The following is a 23,565-nucleotide window of genomic DNA, read 5'->3' as shown; positions in this document are numbered from 1 at the left end:
CAGGACCTCCACAGAGTGTCCCATGGTGGAGGTGGGGTTATGGTATGGGCAGGCATAAGACAATGAACACAATTGCATTTTATTGATGGCAATTTGAATGCAGAGACACCGTGACGTGATCCTGAGGCCCATTGTCGTGCCATTCATCCACTGCCATCATCTCATGTTTCAGCATGATAATGCACGGCCCCATGTCGCAAGGAACTGTACACAATTCCTGGAAGCTGAAAATGTCCGAGTTCTTCCATGGCCTGCATACTAACCAGACATGTCACCCATTGAGCATGTTTGGGATGCTCTGGATCAACATGTACAACAGCATGTTCCAGTTCCCGCCAATATCCAGCAACTTCCCACAGCCATTGAAGAGGAGTGGGACAACATTCCACAGGCCACAATCAACAGCCTGATCAACTCTAAACGAAGGAGATGTCACGCTGCATGAGGCAAATGGTGGTCAAACCAGATACTGACTGGTTCCACACCCCTACTTATTTTTAAAAGGTATCTATGACCAGTAGAAACATATCTGTATTCCCAGGCATGTGAAATCTATAGATTAGGTCCTAATGAATTTATTTAAATTGACTGATTTCCTGATATGAACTGTGAAACTGCTGCATGTTGTGTTTATATATTTCTGTTCCGCGTATAATCCCCAACCCCTAGATCATTTGAATCAGGTGTGCTAGAATAAATAGAACAGGTGGAAGAGCTTTGGGAAACACTGCCATATGTTTTTGAAAGACGAATGCCCCCCTGGGAAATCCCTGGAAGCTGCAAAACCTTCCAACTCTGCTTCCAATAGAGGCTCAGTTCTAAGCTTATACATTCCTACGGGTGCATTCCTACGGGTGCATTCCTACAGGTGCAGTGCCTACACAGGTACATTCCTACAGGTACATTCCTACAGGTACATTCCTACAGGTACATTCCTTCAGGTGCATTCCTACAGGTACAGTGCCTACACAGGTGCATTCCTACAGGTGCATTCCTACAGGTACATTCCTACAGGTACATTCCTACAGGTACATTCCTTCAGGTACATTCCTTCAGGTGCATTCCTACAGGTGCATTCCTTCAGGTGCATTCCTACAGGTACAGTGCCTACACAGGTGCATTCCTACAGGTGCATTCCTACAGGTACATTCCTACAGGTACATTCCTACAGGTACATTCCTACAGGTACATTCCTTCAGGTGCAGTGCCTACACAGGTACATTCCTACAGGTACATTCCTACAGGTAGAGTGCCTTCAGGTGCATTCCTACAGGTGCATTCCTACAGGTGCATTCCTTCAGGTGCATTCCTTCAGGTGCATTCCTACAGGTGCATTCCTACAGGTGCATTCCTACAGGTACATTCCTACAGGTACATTCCTACAGGTACAGTGCCTACACAGGTGCATTCCTACAGGTGCATTCCTACAGGTACATTCCTACAGGTACATTCCTACAGGTACATTCCTTCAGGTGCAGTGCCTACACAGGTAGAGTGCCTTCAGGTACATTCCTACAGGTAGAGTGCCTTCAGGTGCATTCCTTCAGGTGCATTCCTTCAGGTGCATTCCTTCAGGTGCATTCCTTCAGGTGCATTCCTTCAGGTGCATTCCTTCAGGTGCATTCCTACAGGTGCATTCCTACAGGTGCATTCCTACAGGTGCATTCCTACAGGTGCATTCCTACAGGTGCATTCCTACAGGTGCATTCCTACAGGTACATTCCTACAGGTACAGTGCCTACAGGTACATTCCTTCAGGTACATTCCTTCAGGTACATGCTTACAAGTGCAGTCCCTACACAGGTGCATTCCTACGGGTGCATTCCTACGGGTGCATTCCTACGGGTGCATTCCTACAGGTGCATTCCTACAGGTACAGTGCCTACACAGGTGCATTCCTACAGGTACATTCCTACAGGTACAGTGCCTACACAGGTGCATTCCTACAGGTACAGTGCCTACACAGGTGCATTCCTACAGGTACATTCCTACAGGTACATTCCTTCAGGTACATTCCTTCAGGTACATTCCTACAGGTACATTCCTTCAGGTACATTCCTACAGGTACATTCCTACAGGTACATTCCTACAGGTACATTCCTACAGGTACATTCCTTCAGGTACATTCCTTCAGGTACATTCCTTCAGGTACATTCCTTCAGGTACATTCCTACAGGTACATTCCTACAGGTACACTCCTACAGGTACACTCCTTCAGGTACAGTGCCTACACAGGTACAGTGCCTACACAGGTACAGTGCCTACACAGGTACATTCCTACAGGTACAGAGCCTTCAGAAAGTATTCACAGCCCTTGACTTTTTGCACTTTTTTGTTTTATTTCAGCCTGAATTAAAAATGGTTTAAACACAATACATCATAATGTCAAAGTGGAATTATGTGTTTAGAAATGTTTACTAAATAAATTAAAAGTTGAAAATGTCTTGAGTCAGTACGTTTTCAACCCTTTGGTTATGAAAAGCCTAAATAAGTTCAGGAGTAAAAATGTGCTTATCAAGTCAAAAGAATGTGCCAAAAGTGATTCTAACATATATTGACTCAGGGGTGTGAATACTTATGTAAATTAGATATATTATATTTTCTCCAAAATATAAATAGTAAAGTACATTACCCCAAAAAACTACTTAAGTAGTACTTTAAGTATTTTTACTAAAGTACTTGGGGCAAAATTCTGTCCTGAGATCCATGCACTTACATCACATTTTTGAGCAAGCTTCCCATTAAACCCTGTAAACTATTAAAGTGAAAGTCTGAGTCGCGTCCACTTTTCTCAACTCCAACTCAGACCCTCGGTGAAAATGTGAGACCTGTTCAGTAGACGATGAGAACTGTAAAGACTCAGCTCATCAAATACAGAAGGGCATGGGGTTCTTAAACCTTGTTTCAGCGTGAGACCCAAATGAGAAATTGACCGTCCTCTGGTGACTCAAATTGCCCTCCAAAAGACCCAAATTAGGATGAAATAGCATGTGATTATAGACTGGTCGCTCATAACTGGCGACCCACCTCTCACATGCCACAGACCAACTTTGGGTCCCGACCCATAGTTTAAGTAGGGCATTAAAAAGACATTGACATAATGCGAACCACTCATTAAGAAAACGTTTTGCTAGACCATAAAGTTACGTCGCGTTGTGTTGTGTGCCTACCGCTCGTGCCGCGTCCCCAAAGTCTATCTTTAGGTGTCCCATGGCTCTGATGACGGCGATGATAGACTGGATGGTGTTGCTGTACACCACCACTCTGTACTGTTTACACTCCTCCTCGGAGTACCCGGCCTCGTGGATGATTCTGAACGGGAGAACATTCAAAACATCATGATAGTTTAGATTTCAGATAAAGTCACTCGGTTTGGTCCAATATCCACACTTGAATATCATTAATAAAGTTGTCCTCCGAAGGGGTGGATGGTGGCGGTCCCCCCTCCCCCCAAAAATGTTATTTTTTTTGTATTTACAACTTAATAAACACTTGGTATGAATCAATGGACTAGGCATGTATTCTATGTAAGGTGGAACTGTGGAACATTGTCACTCTGGTCTAAGGGAAATCTAACTGAAGTTTTTAACTTTTCTGTCTGTGTGACCATTCAAGACAAGACATTTCCAAAAACCCAACCAACTGTTAATAGGTCTATTGTGTGAGTAAATAGGCATGCTTAATGTGTGAATCCAGGGTTGCTAGTCTATTCAGGTCGTGCCAGGCTAGCTGTGCCAGGCTAGCATTGTGTTTTGTGATGTGTGCTTCCTCCATCGTCTCTCTGCCTGAGCGCCATGTTAAATGAGGCATCTCTCTATGCAACACACACACACACACACACACACACACACACACACACACAGAGAGAAAGAGATGAACTCAGCTGGCAATGGCAATTATCCCTGCATCATTAAACCCTCACAAAAGACAGTACTGTACATCGACAGCATATTATCTGAATGCCAGTTAACGGTTTAACTGGTTCAACTATCGGGTTAACTAACGGGTTAACTAACGGGTTAACTAACGGGTTAACTATCGGGTTAACTAACGGGTTAACGGTTAACTATCGGGTTAACGGTTAACTATCGGGTTAACTAACGGGTTAACTAACGGGTTAACGGTTAACTATCGGGTTAACGGTTAACTATCGGGTTAACGGTTAACTATCGGGTTAACGGTTAACTATCGGGTTAACGGTTAACTATCGGGTTAACGGTTAACTATCGGGTTAACGGTTAACTATCGGGTTAACGGTTAACTATCGGGTTAGTTAACGGTTTAACTATCGGGTTAGTTAACGGTTTAACTATCGGGTTAGTTAACGGTTTAACTATCGGGTTAGTTAACGGTTTAACTATCGGGTTAACGGTTTAACTATCGGGTTAACGGTTTAACTATCGGGTTAACGGTTTACTAAGTTAAAATAATCAGTTATATAACTTATTAAAATGTCAAAACCAGAAATAGTAACAGTACCCTTTTGCCATGGTTTATGCAAGTTTGTTCGAATTCAGTTTGGACTGCAACAGTGTTGTATGTGAGTTTGAATGCCATTTTGGGCTGGAACATTCTACCCATAGAAATGGAATGAACAGAACAGTCAAACTGCTCATCACCAACTCATTCTAGTTCTGTTCTGCAACCATCATGGGGATTGTGACTTAATGCAGTTTGGAATCACCAACTCATTCTAGTTCTGTTCTGCAACCATCATGGGGATTGTGACTTAATGCAGTTTGGAATCACCAACTCATTCTAGTTCTGTTCTGGAACCATCATGGGGATTGTGACATAATGCAGTTTGGAATCACCAACTCATTCTAGTTCTGTTCTACAACCATCATGGGGATTGTGACATAATGCAGTTTGGAATCACCAACTCATTCTAGTTCTGTTCTACAACCATCATGGGGATTGTGACATAATGCAGTTTGGAATCACCAACTCATTCTAGTTCTGTTCTACAACCATCATGGGGATTGTGACATAATGCAGTTTGGAATCACCAACTCATTCTAGTTCTGTTCTACAACCATCATGGGGATTGTGACATAATGCAGTTTGGAATCACCAACTCATTCTAGTTCTGTTCTGGAACCATCATGGGGATTGTGACATAATGCAGTTTGGAATCACCAACTCATTCTAGTTCTGTTCTGGAACCATCATGGGGATTGTGACATAATGCAGTTTGGAATACAAAGTGTTCACATCGTGATGTCCTTGTTATATGTGTGACACATGAACTTACTTCATCTGCTTCACTATTGTACTCTTCCCAGACTCCCCAGCACCTGAAAAGAAAAAGAGACTCATCAATTACACGAGAACTAATAATGAAACAAAATCAGCCAGAAAAGTACATTTGGAACTGTAGTCTAAACATTTTCTCTCAATTCAATTTCAATTTAAGGGGCTTTATTGGCAATGGGAATCATATGTTTACATTGCCAAAGCAAGTGAAATAAACACATTTACAGTAAACATAACACTCACAAAAGTTCCAAAAGAATAAAGACATTTCAAATGTCATATGTCTATATAAAGTGTTGTAATGATGTGCAAATGGTTAAAGTACAAAAGGGAAAATAAATAAGCATAAATATGGGTTGTATTTACAATAGTGCTTGTTCTTCACTGGTTTCCCTTTTCTTGTGGCAACAGATCACAAATCTTGCTGCTGTGATGGAACACTGTGGTATTTAACGCAGTAGATACGGGAGTTTATCAAAATTGGATTTGTTTTCACATTTTTTTGTGGATCTGTGTGATCTGAGGTTAATATGTGTCTCTAATATGGTTATACATTTGGCAGGAGGTTAGGAAGTGCAGCTCAGTTTCCACCTCATTTTGTGGGCAGTGTGCACATAGCCTGTCTTCTCTTGAGAGCCAGGTCTGCCTACGGCGGCCTTTCTCAATAGCAAGGCTTTGCTCACTGAGTCTGTACATAGTCAAAGCTTTCCTTAAGTTTGGGTCAGTCACAGTGGTCAGGTATTCTGCCACTGTGTACTCTCTGTTTAGGGCCAAATAGCTTTCTACTTTGCTCAGTTTGTTTGTTAATTCTTTCCAATGTGTCAAGAAATTATCTTTTTGTTTCCTCGTGATTTGGTTGGGTGTAATTGCGTTGCTGTCCTGGGGCTCTGGAGCCGCTTGCTTAGGGGACTCTTCCCCAGGTTCATCTCTCTGTAGGTGATTGCTTGGTTATGGAAGGTTTGGGAATCGCTTGTAGAATTTAACCGCTCTTTTCTGGATTTTGATCATTAGCAGGTATCGGCTCTGCACGCATTATTTGGTGTTTAACATTGTACACAGAGGATATTTTTTGCAGAATTAGTCTCAATTTGGTGTTAGTCCCATTTTGTGAATTCTTGGTTGGTGAGCGGAACCCAGATCTCACAATCATAAAGGGCAATGGGTTCAATAACTGATTCAAGTATTTTTAGCCAGGTCCTAATTGGCATGTCGAATTTGATGTTGTCACGCCCTGGCCTTAGTATTCTTTGTTTTCTTTATTATTTTAGTTAGGTCAGGGTGTGACATGGGGAATGTTTATGTTTTGTTAGTTTTGGGTGTTTATATGGTAAAGGGGTTATGGGGTGTAGTATATGGGTTTGTGTTGAGTGTAGATGTCTAGCGTTGTCTATGTATGTTTAGTTGTCTAGGAGAGTCTATGGTTACCTGAAAGAGTTCCCAATTAGAGACAGCTGATTTCGGTTGTCTCTGATTGGGAGCCTTATTTAGGGTAGCCATAGGCTCTCATTGGTTGTGAGTAATTGTCTATGTAGAACGTTTGTAGCCTGTATGTATGTGCACAACGTTTGTAGCTTCACGGTCGTTTTGTTATTTTGTTAAAGTGTTTCGTGTTTATTGTTTGTCATCTTTTAAAATAAAAGAAGATGGCTTATTTTCCAACTGCTGCATTTTGGTCCGTCAATCCGCCACACGATCGTGACAGAATTACTCACCATAGGACCAAGCGGCATGGAAGGCGGCAACAGGACCTACCTACACAGGATTTCTGGAGTTGGGAGGACGAATTGGAAGGAAATGGACCTTGGGATCAACCTGGAGAATATCGCCTCCCTCGTGAAGAGCTGGAGGCAGCGAAAGCCGAGAGGAGGCGATATGAGGAGGCAGCAAGGAAGCAAGGCTGGAGACCCGTGAGTAATACCCAAAAATTTCTTGGGGAGGGGCTCATGGGGAATGTGGCGAGTCCAGATGGGAGAACTGCGTCAACTTCCCATGCTTCCCGTGCTTCCTCTAAGAGGGAACCTGAGCCAGTCGGGCTGAGATTGGAGGGGAGCAATGGGAATGATGCAGAGACGGTTAAGGATTTATTGGGGAGGTTGGAAGAGAGTGAAATGAGGGAGCTGCTGTGTTGGTGCGTGAGGCACAAGATCCACCCGACAGAGCGTGTGCGGGATGTGAGGTTACCTGAGTCAGCTCTACATGCTCGTCCTGATGTGCGTGCTAACCGTCTGGAAAGGACAGTCCCACGAACCAGGCCTCCTGTACGCCTCCCTAGTCCTGCACCTCCTATATTAGCCCTATGTACTAACTCTCCTGTGACGGTCCCCAGCCCAGTACAACCAGTGCCTCCTCCACGCACTAGCCTTATGGTGCGTGTCTCCAGCCCTTTACCACCAGTGCCTAAATTACGCACCAAGCCTCCTGTGTATACCCAGAGTCCTGTGCGTCCTGTTGCTGCTCCCCGCATTAGCCCTGAGATGCGTGTCCCCAGTCCGGTACCACCAGTTCCGGCCCCACGCACTAGGCCTAATGTGCGTCCCCAGGGTCCAGTATGCCCTGTTCCTGCTCCCCGCACTAGCCCTGAGATGCGTGTCCCCAGCCCGGTACCACCAGTTCCGGCACCACGCACTAGGCCTAATGTGCGCTCCCAGGGTCCAGTATGCCCTGTTCCTTCTCCCCGCACTAGCCCTGAGATGCGTGTCCCCAGCCCGGTGCCACCAGTCCCGGCACCACGCACCAGGCCTACAGTGCGCCTCAGCCGGCAGGAGTCTGCCGTCTGCACGGCGATGACTGAACTGCCCGTCTCCCCAGCGCCATCTGAGCCATCCGTCTCCCCAGCGCCATCTGAGCCATCCGTCTCCCCAGCGCCATCTGAGCCATCCGTCTCCCCAGCGCCATCTGAGCCATCCGTCTGCCATGAGCCTGCAAAGCCGCCCGTCTGCCATGAGCCTGCAAAGCCGCCCGTCTGCCATGAGCCTACTGAGCCGTCCGCCAGACAGGAGCCGCTAGAGCCGCCAGCCAGACAGGAGCCGCTAGAGCCGTCCGTCAGACAGGATCTGCCAGAGCCGCCAACCAGACAGGATCTGCCAGAGCCGCCAACCAGACAGGATCTGCCAGAGCCGCCAACCAGACAGGATCTGCCAGAGCCGCCAACCAGACAGGATCTGCCAGAGCCGCCAACCAGACAGGATCTGCCAGAGCCGCCAGCTAGCCATGAGCAGCCAGATCCGCCAGCTAGCCATGAGCAGCCAGATCCGTCAGCTAGCCATGAGCAGCCAGATCCGTCAGCTAGCCATGAGCAGCCAGATCCGTCAGCCAGCCATGAGCAGCCAGATCCGTCAGCCAGCCATGAGCAGCCAGATCCGTCAGCCAGCCATGAGCAGCCAGATCCGTCAGCTAGCCATGAGCAGCCAGATCCGTCAGCTAGCCATGAGCAGCCAGATCCGTCAGCTAGCCATGAGCAGCCAGATCCGTCAGCCAGCCATGGGCCATCCCTCAGTCCGGAGCTGCAGTCCCTCAGTCCGGAGCTGCAGTCCCTCAGTCCGGAGCTGCCATTCTTCAGTCCGGAGCTGCCACTTATCCTGGTGCTGCCCCTTATCCTGGTGCTGCCCCTTATCCTGGTGCTGCCCCTTATCCTGGTGCTGCCCCTTATCCTGGTGCTGCCCCTTACCCTGGTGCTGCCCCTTACCCTGGTGCTGCCCCTTACCCTGGTACTGCCCCTGACCCTGGTACTGCCCCTGACCCTGGTACTGCCCCTGACCCTGGTACTGCCCCTGACCCTGGTACTGCCCCTGACCCTGGTACTGCCCCTTACCCTGGTACTGCCCCTTACCCTGGTACTGCCCCTTACCCTGGTACTGGCCCTTAGTCCGGAGCTGTCCCTTAATGCAATGGGATTAATGTGGAGAGGGGTCATTTTGAAGAAGCTAAGGAGGTGGTTAGGGACTGTGGTGAAGTGGGGACCACGACCAGAGCCGGAGCCGCCACCGTGGAGGGAAGCCCACCCAGACCCTCCCCTAGATTGTGTATGGTGCGCCCGGAGTTCGCGCCTCAAGGGGGGGGTTATGTCACGCCCTGGCCTTAGTATTCTTTGTTTTCTTTATTATTTTAGTTAGGTCAGGGTGTGACATGGGGAATGTTTATGTTTTGTTAGTTTTGGGTGTTTATATGGTAAAGGTGTTATGGGGTGTAGTATATGGGTTTGTGTTGAGTGTAGATGTCTAGCGTTGTCTATGTATGTTTAGTTGTCTAGGAGAGTCTATGGTTACCTGAATGAGTTCCCAATTAGAGACAGCTGATTTCGGTTGTCTCTGATTGGGAGCCTTATTTAGGGTAGCCATAGGCTCTCATTGGTTGTGAGTAATTGTCTATGTAGAACGTTTGTAGCCTGTATGTATGTGCACAACGTTTGTAGCTTCACGGTCGTTTTGTTATTTTGTTAAAGTGTTTCGTGTTTATTGTTTGTCATCTTTTATTTTAAAAGAAGATGGCTTATTTTCCAACTGCTGCATTTTGGTCCGTCAATCCGCCACACGATCGTGACAGATGTTCCTTTTGATGGCATAGAAGGCCCTTCTTGCCTTGTCTCAGATCGTTCACAGCTCTGTGGAAGTTACCTGTGGCGCTGACGTTTAGGCCGAGGGTATGTACAGCTTTATGTAAGTCACCTGTGGCGCTGCCGTTTAGGCCGAGGTTTGTACAGCTCTGTGGAAGTTACCTGTGGCGCTGACGTTTAGGCCGAGGTTTGTACAGCTCTGTGGAAGTCACCTGTGGCGCTGACGTTTAGGCCGAGGGTATGTACAGCTCTGTAGAAGTTCCCTGTGGCGCTGACGTTTAGGCCGAGGGTATGTACAGCTCTGTGGAAGTTACCTGTGGCGCTGACGTTTAGGCCGAGGTATGTACAGCTCTGTGGAAGTTACCTGTGGCGCTGACGTTTAGGCCGAGGGTATGTACAGCTCTGTGGAAATTACCTGTGGCGCTGACGTTTAGGCCGAGGTTATGTACAGCTCTATGGAAGTTACCTGTGGCGCTGACGTTTAGGCCGAGGGTATGTACAGCTCTGTGGAAGTTACCTGTGGCGCTGACGTTTAGGCCGAGGGTATGTACAGCTCTGTGGAAGTTACCTGTGGCGCTGACGTTTAGGCCGAGGGTATGTACAGCTCTGTGGAAGTTACCTGTGGCGCTGACGTTTAGGCAGAGGGTATGTACAGCTCTGTGGAAGTTACCTGTGGCGCTGACGTTTAAGCCGAGGGTATGTACAGCTCTGTGGAAGTTACCTGTGGCGCTGACGTTTAGGCCGAGGGTATGTACAGCTCTGTGGAAGTTACCTGTGGCGCTGACGTTTAGGCCGAGGGTATGTACAGCTCTGTGGAAGTTCCCTGTGGCGCTGACGTTTAGGCCGAGGTTTGTACAGCTCTGTGGAAGTTACCTGTGACGCTGACGTTTAGGCCGAGGTTTGTACAGCTCTGTGGAAGTTACCTGTGGCGCTGACGTTTAGGCCGAGGTTTGTACAGCTCTGTGGAAGTTACCTGTGGCGCTGACGTTTAGGCCGAGGGTATGTACAGCTCTGTGGAAGTCACCTGTGGCGCTGACGTTTAGGCCAAGGTTTGTACAGCTCTGTGGAAGTTACCTGTGGCGCTGACGTTTAGGCCGAGGGTATGTACAGCTCTGTAGAAGTTACCTGTGGCGCTGACGTTTAGGCCGAGGTTTGTACAGCTCTGTGGAAGTTACCTATGGCGCTGACGTTTAGGCCGAAGGTATGTACAGCTCTGTGGAAGTTACCTGTGGCGCTGACGTTTAGGCCGAGGTATGTACAGCTCTGTGGAAGTTACCTGTGGCGCTGACGTTTAGGCCGAGGTATGTACAGCTCTGTGGAAGTTACCTGTGGCGCTGACGTTTAGGCCGAGGTTTGTACAGCTCTGTGGAAGTTACCTGTGGCGCTGACGTTTAGGCCGAGGGTATGTACAATGGTTCTTCCTTAAAAAGTTGTGAGTTTATGCAGCGACCGTTTATGGTAGATGGTGGCAGATTGCGTAATTCTGTCATTGCACCACACTACGACCAGGGGGAGTCAGAATACTGATCTATCAGTGGTCTAAGATGTGGCACAAATTCACTCTCTTTTCGGGAATGAATGGAGGTGTTTTCAGTCTCAGGCAAACACACAAACCGCAGCCGCTGGTCCTGGTGTTGAGAGAGAACTTGGGTAAATACAAAAATGGGGGAATTACACTTGACACGTGTACTGACGATTTTCGAAAACTAGGCACAGTGGCCTTTTGGTTTCTTTCCCTCTAAAAACAGAAATAAATCATTCTAAAATAACAAACTGGCTTTATTTACCTCAGTGTGAAAGACTGATAGTCCCTCTATATAAAAGTGAGTTTCTGAAACACGGAGTCCTTTGCTGATGTGAAGAAGAAACTGAATGAAAAGAGACCAGCGAGGATTTGTCAGCATGAAGCTGAGTGACTCACTCATTCATGGCTTCGGATCAAAATAAATAATTACCAACATTCTTTCTGATGGTCTTTAATAAAAGAAATGTTTTGAATGTTTTGAACAAGTTAATCTACTCATGTTGTGTGTGTTCAATTATTTGAGACGTTGTGATTATAATTAATGTAAACAAAATAAATCAAACAAATCCTATTCGTAATGAATAATCAGATGTGTTGGCAAGCTTGATTTTTCTCCGTACTCATTTTATATTTTTAGACACTACAAAACATACACATACAAAAGACAACTACATCACACCTGTCCTGACCCACCTGTTCACCCCCCCCCCCCCCCTGTCCACCCCCCCCCCCCCCCCCCCCCATATATTGGAATTAGTGGATATATGAAGGCTTAAATACCCTGACCTAGTGAAATATACATGGAGGAGGCTCAATCAAGATAGTCGTCTTGACTACTTTATGTTATTCTCTCTGGCACCAAAAGTTGAAAAAGTGTTGATAGGGGACAGAATGCTGTCGGAGCATATATGCGGTTGGAATATATATTACTCCGACAGAATTTCCACGTGAGTGAGGATATTGGAGATTTAATCCAAATCTATTGGATGATAAAAACAAGTTAAAACTAGGACAGAAGAATTGATAATACTATTTCCAACCTAACATAGGTACAGCAGATCCCCTTATTGCATAGGACACTTTTAAAATGTGTCTTTAGAGGCCATGCAATTCAGTGCCAATCTCTAAAACAAAAGCAATTTAGGTCAAAAGAGTCCATATTAACAAAGGAAATGGAATGCTACCAAAAATGATTTACTGAAACTTGTTAGAGTCACCCATGATTGACCAAACAATATTTTGAAAGAGGAAGTAAAGTACTTTAAGCATATGTTTTCATTTGTCGCCTCCATCTCCACTAACCGAAGCTAATTGTATGGATTTTTCCCCTAATAATAATGTAAAATGAACATCTGTACAGAAAGACTCATGTGAAGGCCAAATTATAGAGAACGAACTTCTTGATGCAATTGGGGCCTTTAAGGCTGGGAAAACTCCAGGGCTGGATGGCATAACAGTGGAAGTATACCAAACCTTTTCGATATACTCAGAGGACTGTTATTAGCATGTTTTAACCCCTCCTATATACATGATAGATTATTGGACACTCAACTAGGTCTGATTTCATTATTACTGAAACAGGATCCAAGTTGTAAACATAAAGATCCAGTCCATTTAAAAAAATGGGAGGCCTCTTACACTACAGTGTTGTGACGTAAAAAATTCTAGCAAAAATGCTTAGCGCATAGAATTAAAAAGGTATTGTCTGATATTATTCATCCTAATTAGATTTTTTTTTTTTTACATGGACAATACGTTGGAGATAATTTAAGTACTGGAAACAATAGAACACTATGAAATATCTGGGAAACCAGGCCTGGTATTCTTTGCCGACTTTGAAAAGGCCTTTGATAAAGTACGACTAGAGTTTATACATAAATGCCTGGAATATTTCAATTTTGGAGAATCTCTTATTAAATGTTATTATGTATAGTAACTCTAGGTGTAAAATAGTAAATAATGGCTCCATCTCTGAAAGTTTCAAACTGTCAAGAGGAGTAAAACAAGGTTGTCCACTATCGGCATATCTATTTATTATTGCCACCGAAATGTTAGCTGTTAAAAATCAGATCCAACAATAATATTAAGGGATAAGAAATGCAGGGATTAAAAACAAAGGTTTCATTCTACGCTGTTATCTTTTCAAAACCACAATTAGAATTCCTACTTTTTCTAACCTCTCTGGATTAAAACCAAATTATGATAAGTGTACTATACTATATTATGTATTGGATCACTAAAAAGTGTTAAGAGATAGATGGGAGGGGTTGAATGGAGCTGAAGGGTGGGACTAATAACAACAAATTATAACAAAATAACAAATGTAAAATATACCTCATGCAACTGCAAAATGTCAGATAAAGCATATAAATGTACAGTATTTGATCATCAACATCTTTAATGTCTTCATTCATAAAATAATGTTGAAATAAACATCTACATTTTGAGTATTTTTTATCAACTGTAAATTTCAGCTACATTTTAGTAGCTCCACGACCACGGGTTAAACCTTGCTGAGATGATCAATGTATTTGTTGTATTGTCAGTTTCTCAAGCCAAAACGTCGATGGCCTTCACCAGTTCATCTTTGCTTGTAGGCTTGGCAGAGTCACGGATGAATGTTTTCAGTTGATGCCAAACAGGTTGGATTGGGTTTAAAATCAGGAGACCTACATTTAGAGATGAAAAATATATTTTTAGATATAATGTAGCCCTACCGTAGGCGAGGTAATGAGTAATGTCCTGTAAAAGTGGTGAGTCTCACTAGTGTTGAGTAATGTCCTGTTAAAAGTGGTGAGTCTCACTAGAGTTGAGTAATGTCCTGTTAAAAGTGGTGAGTCTCACTAGAGTTGAGTAATGTCCTGTTAAAAGTGGTGAGTCTCACTAGAGTTGAGTAATGTCCTGTTAAAAGTGGTGAGTCTCACTAGTGTTGAGTATTGTGCTGTTTAACGTGGTGAGTCTCACTAGTGTTGAGTAATGTGCTGTTTAACGTGGTGAGTCTCACTAGTGTTGAGTAATGCGCTGTTAAAAGTGGTGAGTCTCACTAGTGTTGAGTAATGTGCTGTTTAACGTGGTGAGTCTCACTAGTGTTGAGTAATGTGCTGTTTAAAGTGGTGAGTCTCACTAGTGTTGAGTAATGTGCTGTTTAACGTGGTGAGTCTCACTAGTGTTGAGTAATGTGCTGTTTAAAGTGGTGAGTCTCACTAGTGTTGAGTAATGTGCTGTTTAAAGTGGTGAGTCTCACTAGTGTTGAGTAATGTGCTGTTTAACGTGGTGAGTCTCACTAGTGTTGAGTAATGTGCTGTTTAACGTGGTGAGTCTCACTAGTGTTGAGTAATGTGCTGTTAAAAGTGGTGAGTCTCACTAGTGTTGAGTAATGTGCTGTTTAACGTGGTGAGTCTCACTAGTGTTGAGTAATGTGCTGTTTAAAGTGGTGAGTCTCACTAGTGTTGAGTAATGTGCTGTTTAACGTGGTGAGTCTCACTAGTGTTGAGTAATGTGCTGTTTAAAGTGGTGAGTCTCACTAGTGTTGAGTAATGTGCTGTTTAACGTGGTGAGTCTCACTAGTGTTGAGTAATGTGCTGTTTAACGTGGTGAGTCTCACTAGCGTTGAGTAATGTGCTGTTTAACGTGGTGAGTAGTGTGCTGTTAAAAGTGGTGAGTCTCACTAATGTTGAGTAATGTGCTGATGAAAGTGGTGAGTCTCACTAGTGTTGAGTAATGTGCTGTGTAACGTGGTCAGTCTCACTAGTGTTGAGTAATGTGCTGTTGAAAGTGGTGAGTCTCACTAGTGTTGAGTAATGTGCTGTTGAAAGTGGTGAGTCTCACTAGTGTTGAGTATTGTGCTGTTTAACGTGGTGAGTCAAACTAGTGTTGAGTATTGTGCTGTTTAACGTGGTGAGTCTCACTAGTGTTGAGTAATGTGCTGTTTAACGTGGTGAGTCAAACTAGTGTTGAGTATTGTGCTGTTTAACGTGGTGAGTCTCACTAGTGTTGAGTAATGTGCTGTTTAACGTGGTGAGTCAAACTAGTGTTGAGTATTGTGCTGTTGAAAGTGGTGAGTCTCACTAGTGTTGAGTAATGTGCTGTTGAAAGTGGTGAGTCTCACTAGTGTTGAGTAATGTGCTGTTGAAAGTGGTGAGTCTCACTAGTGTTGAGTAATGTGCTGTTGAAAGTGGTGAGTCTCACTAGTGTTGAGTAATGTGCTGTTTAACGTGGTGAGTCTCACTAGTGTTGAGTATTGTGCTGTTTAACGTGGTGAGTCACACTAGTGTTGAGTAATGTGCTGTTTAACGTGGTGAGTCAAACTAGTGTTGAGTAATGTCCTGTTAAAAGTGGTGAGTCTCACTAGTGTTGAGTATTGTGCTGTTTAACGTGGTGAGTCTCACTAGTGTTGAGTAATCTGCTGTTGAAAGTGGTGAGTCTCACTAGTGTTGATTAATGTGCTGTTTAACGTGGTGAGTCTCACTAGTGTTGAGTAATGTGCTGTTGAAAGTGGTGAGTCTCACTAGTGTTGAGTAATGTGCTGTTTAACGTGGTGAGTCTCACTAGTGTTGAGTTATGTGTTGTTTAACGTGGTGAGTCTCACTAGTGTTGAGTAATGTGCTGTTTAACGTGGTGAGTCTCACTAGTGTTGAGTAATGTGCTGTTTAACGTGGTGAGTCTCACTAGTGTTGAGTAATGTCCTGTTAAAAGTGGTGAGTCTCACTAGTGTTGAGTAATGTGCTGTTTAACGTGGTGAGTCTCACTAGTGTTGAGTAATGTGCTGTTTAACGTGGTGAGTCTCACTAGTGTTGAGTAATGTGCTGTTTAACATGGTGAGTCTCACTAGTGTTGAGTAATGTCTTGTTTAACGTGGTGAGTCTCACTAGTGTTGAGTAATGTGCTGTTTAACGTGGTGAGTCTCACTAGTGTTGAGTAATGTGCTGTTGAAAGTGGTGAGTCTCACTAGTGTTGAGTAATGTGCTGTGTAAAGTGGTGAGTCTCACTAGTGTTGAGTAATGTGCTGTTGAAAGTGGTGAGTCTCACTAGTGTTGAGTAATGTGCTGTTGAAAGTGGTGAGTCTCACTAGTGTTGAGTAATGTGCTGTTTAACGTGGTGAGTCTCACTAGTGTTGAGTAATGTGCTATTTAACGTGGTGAGTCTCACTAGTGTTGAGTAATGTGCTATTTAACGTGGTGAGTCTCACTAGTGTTGAGTAATGTGCTATTTAACGTGGTGAGTCTCACTAGTGTTGAGTAATGTGCTGTTGAAAGTGGTGAGTCTCGCTAGTGTTGAGTAATGTGCTGTTGAAAGTGGTGAGTCTCGCTAGTGTTGAGTAATGTGCTGTTGAAAGTGGTGAGTCTCACTAGTGTTGAGTAATGTGCTGTTAAAAGTGGTGAGTCTCACTAGTGTTGATTAATGTGCTGTTTAACGTGGTGAGTCTCACTAGTGTTGAGTAATGTGCTGTTTAACGTGGTGAGTCTCACTAGTGTTGAGTAATGTCTTGTTTAACGTGGTGAGTCTCACTAGTGTTGAGTAATGTGCTGTTTAACGTGGTGAGTCTCACTAGTGTTGAGTAATGTGCTGTTTAACGTGGTGAGTCTCACTAGTGTTGAGTAATGTCTTGTTTAACGTGGTGAGTCACTAGTGTTGAGTAATGTCTTGTTTAACGTGGTGAGTCTCACTAGTGTTGAGTAATGTCTTGTTTAACGTGGTGAGTCACTAGTGTTGAGTAATGTCTTGTTTAACGTGGTGAGTCTCACTAGTGTTGAGTAATGTCTTGTTTAACGTGGTGAGTCTCACTAGTGTTGAGTAATGTCTTGTTTAACGTGGTGAGTCTCACTAGTGTTGAGTAATGTCTTGTTTAACGTGGTGAGTCTCACTAGTGTTGAGTAATGTCTTGTTTAACGTGGTGAGTCACTAGTGTTGAGTAATGTCTTGTATAACGTGGTGAGTCTCACTAGTGTTGAGTAATGTCTTGTTTAACGTGGTGAGTCACTAGTGTTGAGTAATGTCTTGTTTAACGTGGTGAGTCTCACTAGTGTTGAGTAATGTCTTGTTTGACGTGGTGAGTCTCACTAGTGTTGAGTAATGTCTTGTTTAACGTGGTGAGTCTCACTAGTGTTGAGTAATGTGCTGTTTAACGTGGTGAGTCACTAGTGTTGAGTAATGTCTTGTTTAACATGGTGAGTCTCACTAGTGTTGAGTAATGTCTTGTTTAACGTGGTGAGTCATTAGTGTTGAGTAATGTCTTGTTTAACGTGGTGAGTCTTACTAGTGTTGAGTAATGCGCTGTTAAAAGTGGTGAGTCTCACTAGTGTTGAGTAATGTGCTGTTTAACGTGGTGAGTGTCACTAGCGTTGAGTAATGTGCTGTTTAACGTGGTGAGTCTCACTAGCGTTGAGTAATGTGCTGTTTAACGTGGTGAGTAGTGTGCTGTTAAAAGTGGTGAGTCTCACTAGTGTTGAGTAATGTGCTGTTGAAAGTGGTGAGTCTCACTAGTGTTGAGTAATGTGCTGTTGAAAGTGGTGAGTCTCACTAGTGTTGAGTATTGTGCTGTTTAACGTGGTGAGTCTCACTAGTGTTGAGTATTGTGCTGTTTAACGTGGTGAGTCTCACTAGTGTTGAGTAATGTGCTGTTTAACGTGGTGAGTCAAACTAGTGTTGAGTATTGTGCTGTTTAACGTGGTGAGTCTCACTAGTGTTGAGTAATGTGCTGTTTAACGTGGTGAGTCAAACTAGTGTTGAGTATTGTGCTGTTTAACGTGGTGAGTCTCACTAGTGCTGAGTAATGTGCTGTTGAAAGTGGTGAGTCTCACTAGTGTTGAGTAATGTGCTGTTGAAAGTGGTGAGTCTCACTAGTGTTGAGTAATGTGCTGTTGAAAGTGGTGAGTCTCACTAGTGTTGAGTAATGTGCTGTTGAAAGTGGTGAGTCTCACTAGTGTTGAGTAATGTGCTGTTTAACGTGGTGAGTCTCACTAGTGTTGAGTATTGTGCTGTTTAACGTGGTGAGTCACACTAGTGTTGAGTAATGTGCTGTTGAACGTGGTGAGTCTCACTAGTGTTGAGTAATGTGCTGTTTAACGTGGTGAGTCAAACTAGTGTTGAGTATTGTGCTGTTTAACGTGGTGAGTCTCACTAGTGTTGAGTAATGTGCTGTTGAAAGTGGTGAGTCTCACTAGTGTTGAGTAATGTGCTGTTGAAAGTGGTGAGTCTCACTAGTGTTGAGTAATGTGCTGTTAAAAGTGGTGAGTCTCACTAGTGTTGAGTAATGTGCTGTTTAACATGGTGAGTCTCACTAGTGTTGAGTAATGTCTTGTTTAACGTGGTGAGTCTCACTAGTGTTGAGTATTGTGCTATTTAACGTGGTGAGTCTCACTAGTGTTGAGTATTGTGCTATTTAACGTGGTGAGTCTCACTAGTGTTGAGTAATGTGCTATTTAACGTGGTGAGTCTCACTAGTGTTGAGTAATGTGCTGTTTAACGTGGTGAGTCTCACTAGTGTTGAGTAATGTGCTGTTTAACGTGGTGAGTCTCACTAGTGTTGAGTAATGTGCTGTTGAAAGTGGTGAGTCTCACTAGTGTTGAGTAATGTGCTGTTGAAAGTGGTGAGTCTCACTAGTGTTGAGTAATGTGCTGTGTAAAGTCGTGAGTCTCACTAGTGTTGAGTAATGTGCTGTTGAAAGTGGTGAGTCTCACTAGTGTTGAGTAATGTGCTGTTGAAAGTGGTGAGTCTCACTAGTGTTGAGTAATGTGCTGTGTAAAGTCGTGAGTCTCACTAGTGTTGAGTAATGTGCTGTTGAAAGTGGTGAGTCTCACTAGTGTTGAGTAATGTGCTGTTTAATGTGGTGAGTCTCACTAGTGTTGAGTAATGTCCTGTTTAACGTGGTGAGTCTCACTAGAGTTGAGTAATGTCCTGTTAAAAGTGGTGAGTCTCACTAGTGTTTAGTAATGTGCTGTTTAACGTGGTGAGTCTCACTAGTGTTGAGTAATGTGCTGTTTAACGTGGTGAGTCTCACTAGTGTTGAGTAATGTGCTGTTTAACGTGGTGAGTCTCACTAGTGTTGAGTAATGTGCTGTTTAACGTGGTGAGTCTCACTAGTGTTGAGTAATGTGCTGTTGAAAGTGGTGAGTCTCACTAGTGTTGAGTAATGTGCTGTTGAAAGTGGTGAGTCTCACTAGTGTTGAGTAATGTGCTGTTGAAAGTGGTGAGTCTCACTAGTGTTGAGTAATGTGCTGTGTAAAGTCGTGAGTCTCACTAGTGTTGAGTAATGTGCTGTTGAAAGTGGTGAGTCTCACTAGTGTTGAGTAATGTGCTGTTGAAAGTGGTGAGTCTCACTAGTGTTGAGTAATGTGCTGTTGAACGTGGTGAGTCTCACTAGTGTTGAGTAATGTGCTGTTTAACGTGGTGAGTCTCACTAGTGTTGAGTAATGTGCTGTTTAACGTGGTGAGTCTCACTAGTGTTGAGTAATGTGCTGTTTAACGTGGTGAGTCTCACTAGTGTTGAGTAATGTGCTGTTTAACGTGGTGAGTCTCACTAATGTTGAGTAATGTGCTGTTTAATGTGGTGAGTCTCACTAGTGTTGAGTAATGTGCTGTTTAACGTGGTGAGTCTCACTAGTGTTGAGTAATGTCTTGTTTAACGTGGTGAGTCACTAGTGTTGAGTAATGTCTTGTTTAACGTGGTGAGTCTCACTAGTGTTGAGTAATGTCTTGTTTAACGTGGTGAGTCACTAGTGTTGAGTAATGTCTTGTTTAACGTGGTGAGTCTCACTAGTGTTGAGTAATATCTTGTTTAACGTGGTGAGTCTCACTAGTGTTGAGTAATGTCTTGTTTAACGTGGCGAGTCTCACCAGTCTTGAGTAATGTCTTGTTTAACGTGGTGAGTCTCACTAGTGTTGAGTAATGTCTTGTTTAATGTCCTGAGTCACTAGTGTTGAGTAATGTGCTGTTTAACGTGGTGAGTCACTAGTGTTGAGTAATGTCTTGTTTAACGTGGTGAGTCACTAGTGTTGAGTAATGTCTTGTTTAACGTGGTGAGTCTCACTAGTGTTGAGTAATGTCTTGTTTAACGTGGCGAGTCTCACCAGTGTTGAGTAATGTCTTGTTTAACGTGGTGAGTCACTAGTGTTGAGTAATGTCTTCTTTAACGTGGTGAGTCACTAGTGTTGAGTAATGTCTTGTTTAACGTGGTGAGTCTCACTAGTGTTGAGTAATGTCTTGTTTAACGTGGCGAGTCTCACCAGTGTTGAGTAATGTCTTGTTTAACGTGGTGAGTCTCACTAATGTTGAGTAATGTCTTCTTTAACGTGGTGAGTCACTAGTGTTGAGTAATGTCTTGTTTAACGTGGTGAGTCACTAGTGTTGAGTAATGTCTTGTTTAATGTGGTCGGTCTACTTACTCGGCTGGCTCCTTTATGTCTGTAGCAAGGGCCACGGTTGATTCGTCTGTGAAGATGACGTCATTGAATGTCTCGCCAGATTTGATCCATGCCAGGGCCACGCAAAGGTCTTTGTCAGAGACAAATCATTGTGTCAAAACTAGAGAACACACATGGTTAATGTTCTGGGGGTGAAAAAGAAATATATATATAAAATGTCTTACCAAGTCCAGTGTCAGTGTTTAATTATTTAAGGCTCCTTTCTCTTCTCTGTGCTGGAGTTCTTTTAAGAACAAAGAAGAAGCCATGATGTGCTATCAGCAGGACAATAGACTCTTGCCGAGTTTAGGGAATTTAAATGTATTAATGGATGTTTGCGAGGCGTGTCACTTTTCTCCCATCTCTTTTGCATAGACCACCAAATGCATTGTTTTCTAACCATATCTGTCTGGATCCTGAAAATTACTATGTGAATAAATATCACTGAATGACAGAGCTTGGGGACTGGTCTTTGTAAATCAATTTGATTTTTTATGTGGAATGTTAGGATTATTTTGCTCTTCGCTCGCAGTCACTTAGTAGCCTAGGTCTACTCCAGACCGGTCACGTTGTACAGCATCATATCTTCCTAACAGAAACACTTAGGCCTACATCGGCTACAGTAAGAAATGCATGTTAGTTTTTCTTGGAATAGAAACACCATAATATTAATCAAATTAATTAAGCTACATTTCTAAAAATCAATCACCATAGTGTCTGTTCTATTCAAGGCTCCCTTTGACTCTTAGGCTCTACAGCTCCATGTCATTTCAATAACTTAGCTTCTCAAAGATGCCCCCTGGTGGGCAGACTAGCACTAACTACCATTAATGGCAACAATGGCTGACACTTAAATAACGTGACATAGAATTTTGCGGCAGCCCGCAAGCTGTGCTGCAGTACGACAACTTATAAAGGAAGAATCACTATACAGTTTTTTTGTGTGTCTAGATGGAATTTGTATTTGTGGTCCTGGCAACTGGACCTTTTTGGAACACCATTATTTTTGTCTTACTGAGATTTACTGTCAGAGCCCAGGTCTGACAGAATCTGTGCAGAATATCTAGGTGCTGCTGTAGGCCCTCCTTGGTTGGGTACAGAAGCACCAGATCGTCAGAAAACAGTAGACATTTGATTTCAGATTCTGGTAGAGTGAGGCCGGGTGCTGCAGACTGTTCTAGTGCCCTCGCCAATTCGTTTATATATACAGTACCAGTCAAAAGTGTGGATTCTATATTGTAGAATGTTAGTGAAGACATCACAACTGTGAAATAACACACATGTAGTAACCAAAAAAATGATACAAATGTTAATTCAAAATATATTTAAGATTCTTTGAAGTAGCCACCCTTTGCCTTGATGACAGCTTTGCACACTCTTGGCATTCTCACAACAATGGTTTTCCCAACAGTCTTGAAGGAGTTCCCACATATGCTGAGCACTTGTTGGCTGCTTTTCCTTCACTCTGCAGTCCAACTCATCCCGAACCATCTCAATTGGGTTGAGGTCAGGTGATTGTGGACGCCAGGTCATCTGATGCAGCACTCCATCCATGATAGTCCCACTAAGCGCAAACCACATGGGATGGCCTATCACTGCAGACTGCTGTGGTAGTCATGTTGGTTAAGTGTGCCTTGAATTCTAAATAAATCACCAACAGTGTCACCAGCAAAGCACCCCTACACCATCACACCTCCTCCTCCATGCTTTACGATTGGAACCACACATGTGGAGATCATCCGTTCACCTTCTCTGCATCTCAAAGACACGGCGGTTGGATCAAAAATCTCAAATTTGGATTCATCACACCAAAGGTCAGATTTCCACCGCTCTAATGTCCATTGCTTGAGTGTCTTGGCCCAAGCAAGTCTCTTTATTTTATTGGTGTCCTTTAGTAGTGGTTTCTTTGCATGAATCATGCCTTTATGGTCAAATTGCTGCAGTCTCCTCTGAATAGTTGATTTTGAGATGTGTCTGTTACTTGAACTCTGAAGCATTTATTTGGGCTGCAATTTCTGAGGCTGGTAACTCCAATGAACTTATCCTCTGCAGCAGAGTTAACTGGGTCTTCCTTTCCTGTGGCGGTCCTCATGAGAGCCAGTTTCATCATAGCGCTTGGTGGTTTTCGCGGCTGATATTTTGCGGATTGACTGACCTTCATGTCTTGAAGTAATGATGGACTGTCATTTCTCTTTGTTTATTTGCTTAAAGAAATTCCACAAATGAACGTTTAACAAGGCACACCAGGTGGCTACCTCATGAAGCTGGTTGAGAGAATGCCAAGAGTGTGTAAAGCTGTCATCAAGGCAAAGGGTGGCTACTTTGAAGAATCTCAAATATAGAATATATATTTTGATTTGTTTAACACTTTTTTGGTTACTACATGACTCCATATGTGCTATTTCCTAGTGTTGATGTCTTCACTATTATTCTACAATGTAGAAAACTGTTAAATAAAGAAAAACCCTGGAATGAGTAGGTGTGTCCAAACTTTTGCTTGGTACTGTATGTTGAAGAGGGTGGGGCTTATTAAGCTGCATCCCTGTCTCACCTCCCGGTCTGTGGAAAGAAATGTGTCTGTTTTGCCAGTTTTAACCGCACACTTGTTGTTTGTGTAGATGGATTTTATAATGTCGTATGTTTTTCACCCAACACCACTTTTCATCAATTTGTAAAGCAGACCCTCATGCCAAAATGAAAAAAAGCTTTTTTGAACTCAACAATGCATGAGAAGACTTTGCCTTTGTTTGTTTGTTAGTCAATTAGGGTGTGCAGGGTGAATACGTGGTCTGTCGTACGGTAATTTGGTAAAAAGCCAATTTGATATGT

At 43.6% G+C, this 23,565-nt stretch overlaps 1 protein-coding gene across 2 annotated transcripts in view; it reads right to left on the bottom strand.

The window, feature by feature from the left end:
* Positions 1 to 23,565, bottom strand: part of LOC129861323 (guanine nucleotide-binding protein G(i) subunit alpha-3-like) — a 129,264-nt gene that overhangs the window by 35,175 nt on the left and 70,524 nt on the right. For both annotated transcript variants that reach the window (XM_055932654.1, XM_055932653.1), the window contains exons 2-3: positions 5,255 to 5,297; positions 3,171 to 3,312 (exon numbers count right to left, since the gene is read on the bottom strand). In XM_055932654.1, the coding sequence (XP_055788629.1) occupies positions 3,171 to 3,312; positions 5,255 to 5,297 (185 nt within the window). The remainder of the gene's footprint in view (positions 1 to 3,170; positions 3,313 to 5,254; positions 5,298 to 23,565) is intronic.

Source organism: Salvelinus fontinalis, chromosome 8 (genome assembly GCF_029448725.1).
Source record: "Salvelinus fontinalis isolate EN_2023a chromosome 8, ASM2944872v1, whole genome shotgun sequence".
NCBI lineage: Eukaryota > Metazoa > Chordata > Actinopteri > Salmoniformes > Salmonidae > Salvelinus > Salvelinus fontinalis.
This window is presented reverse-complemented; position numbering and strand designations above follow the sequence as displayed.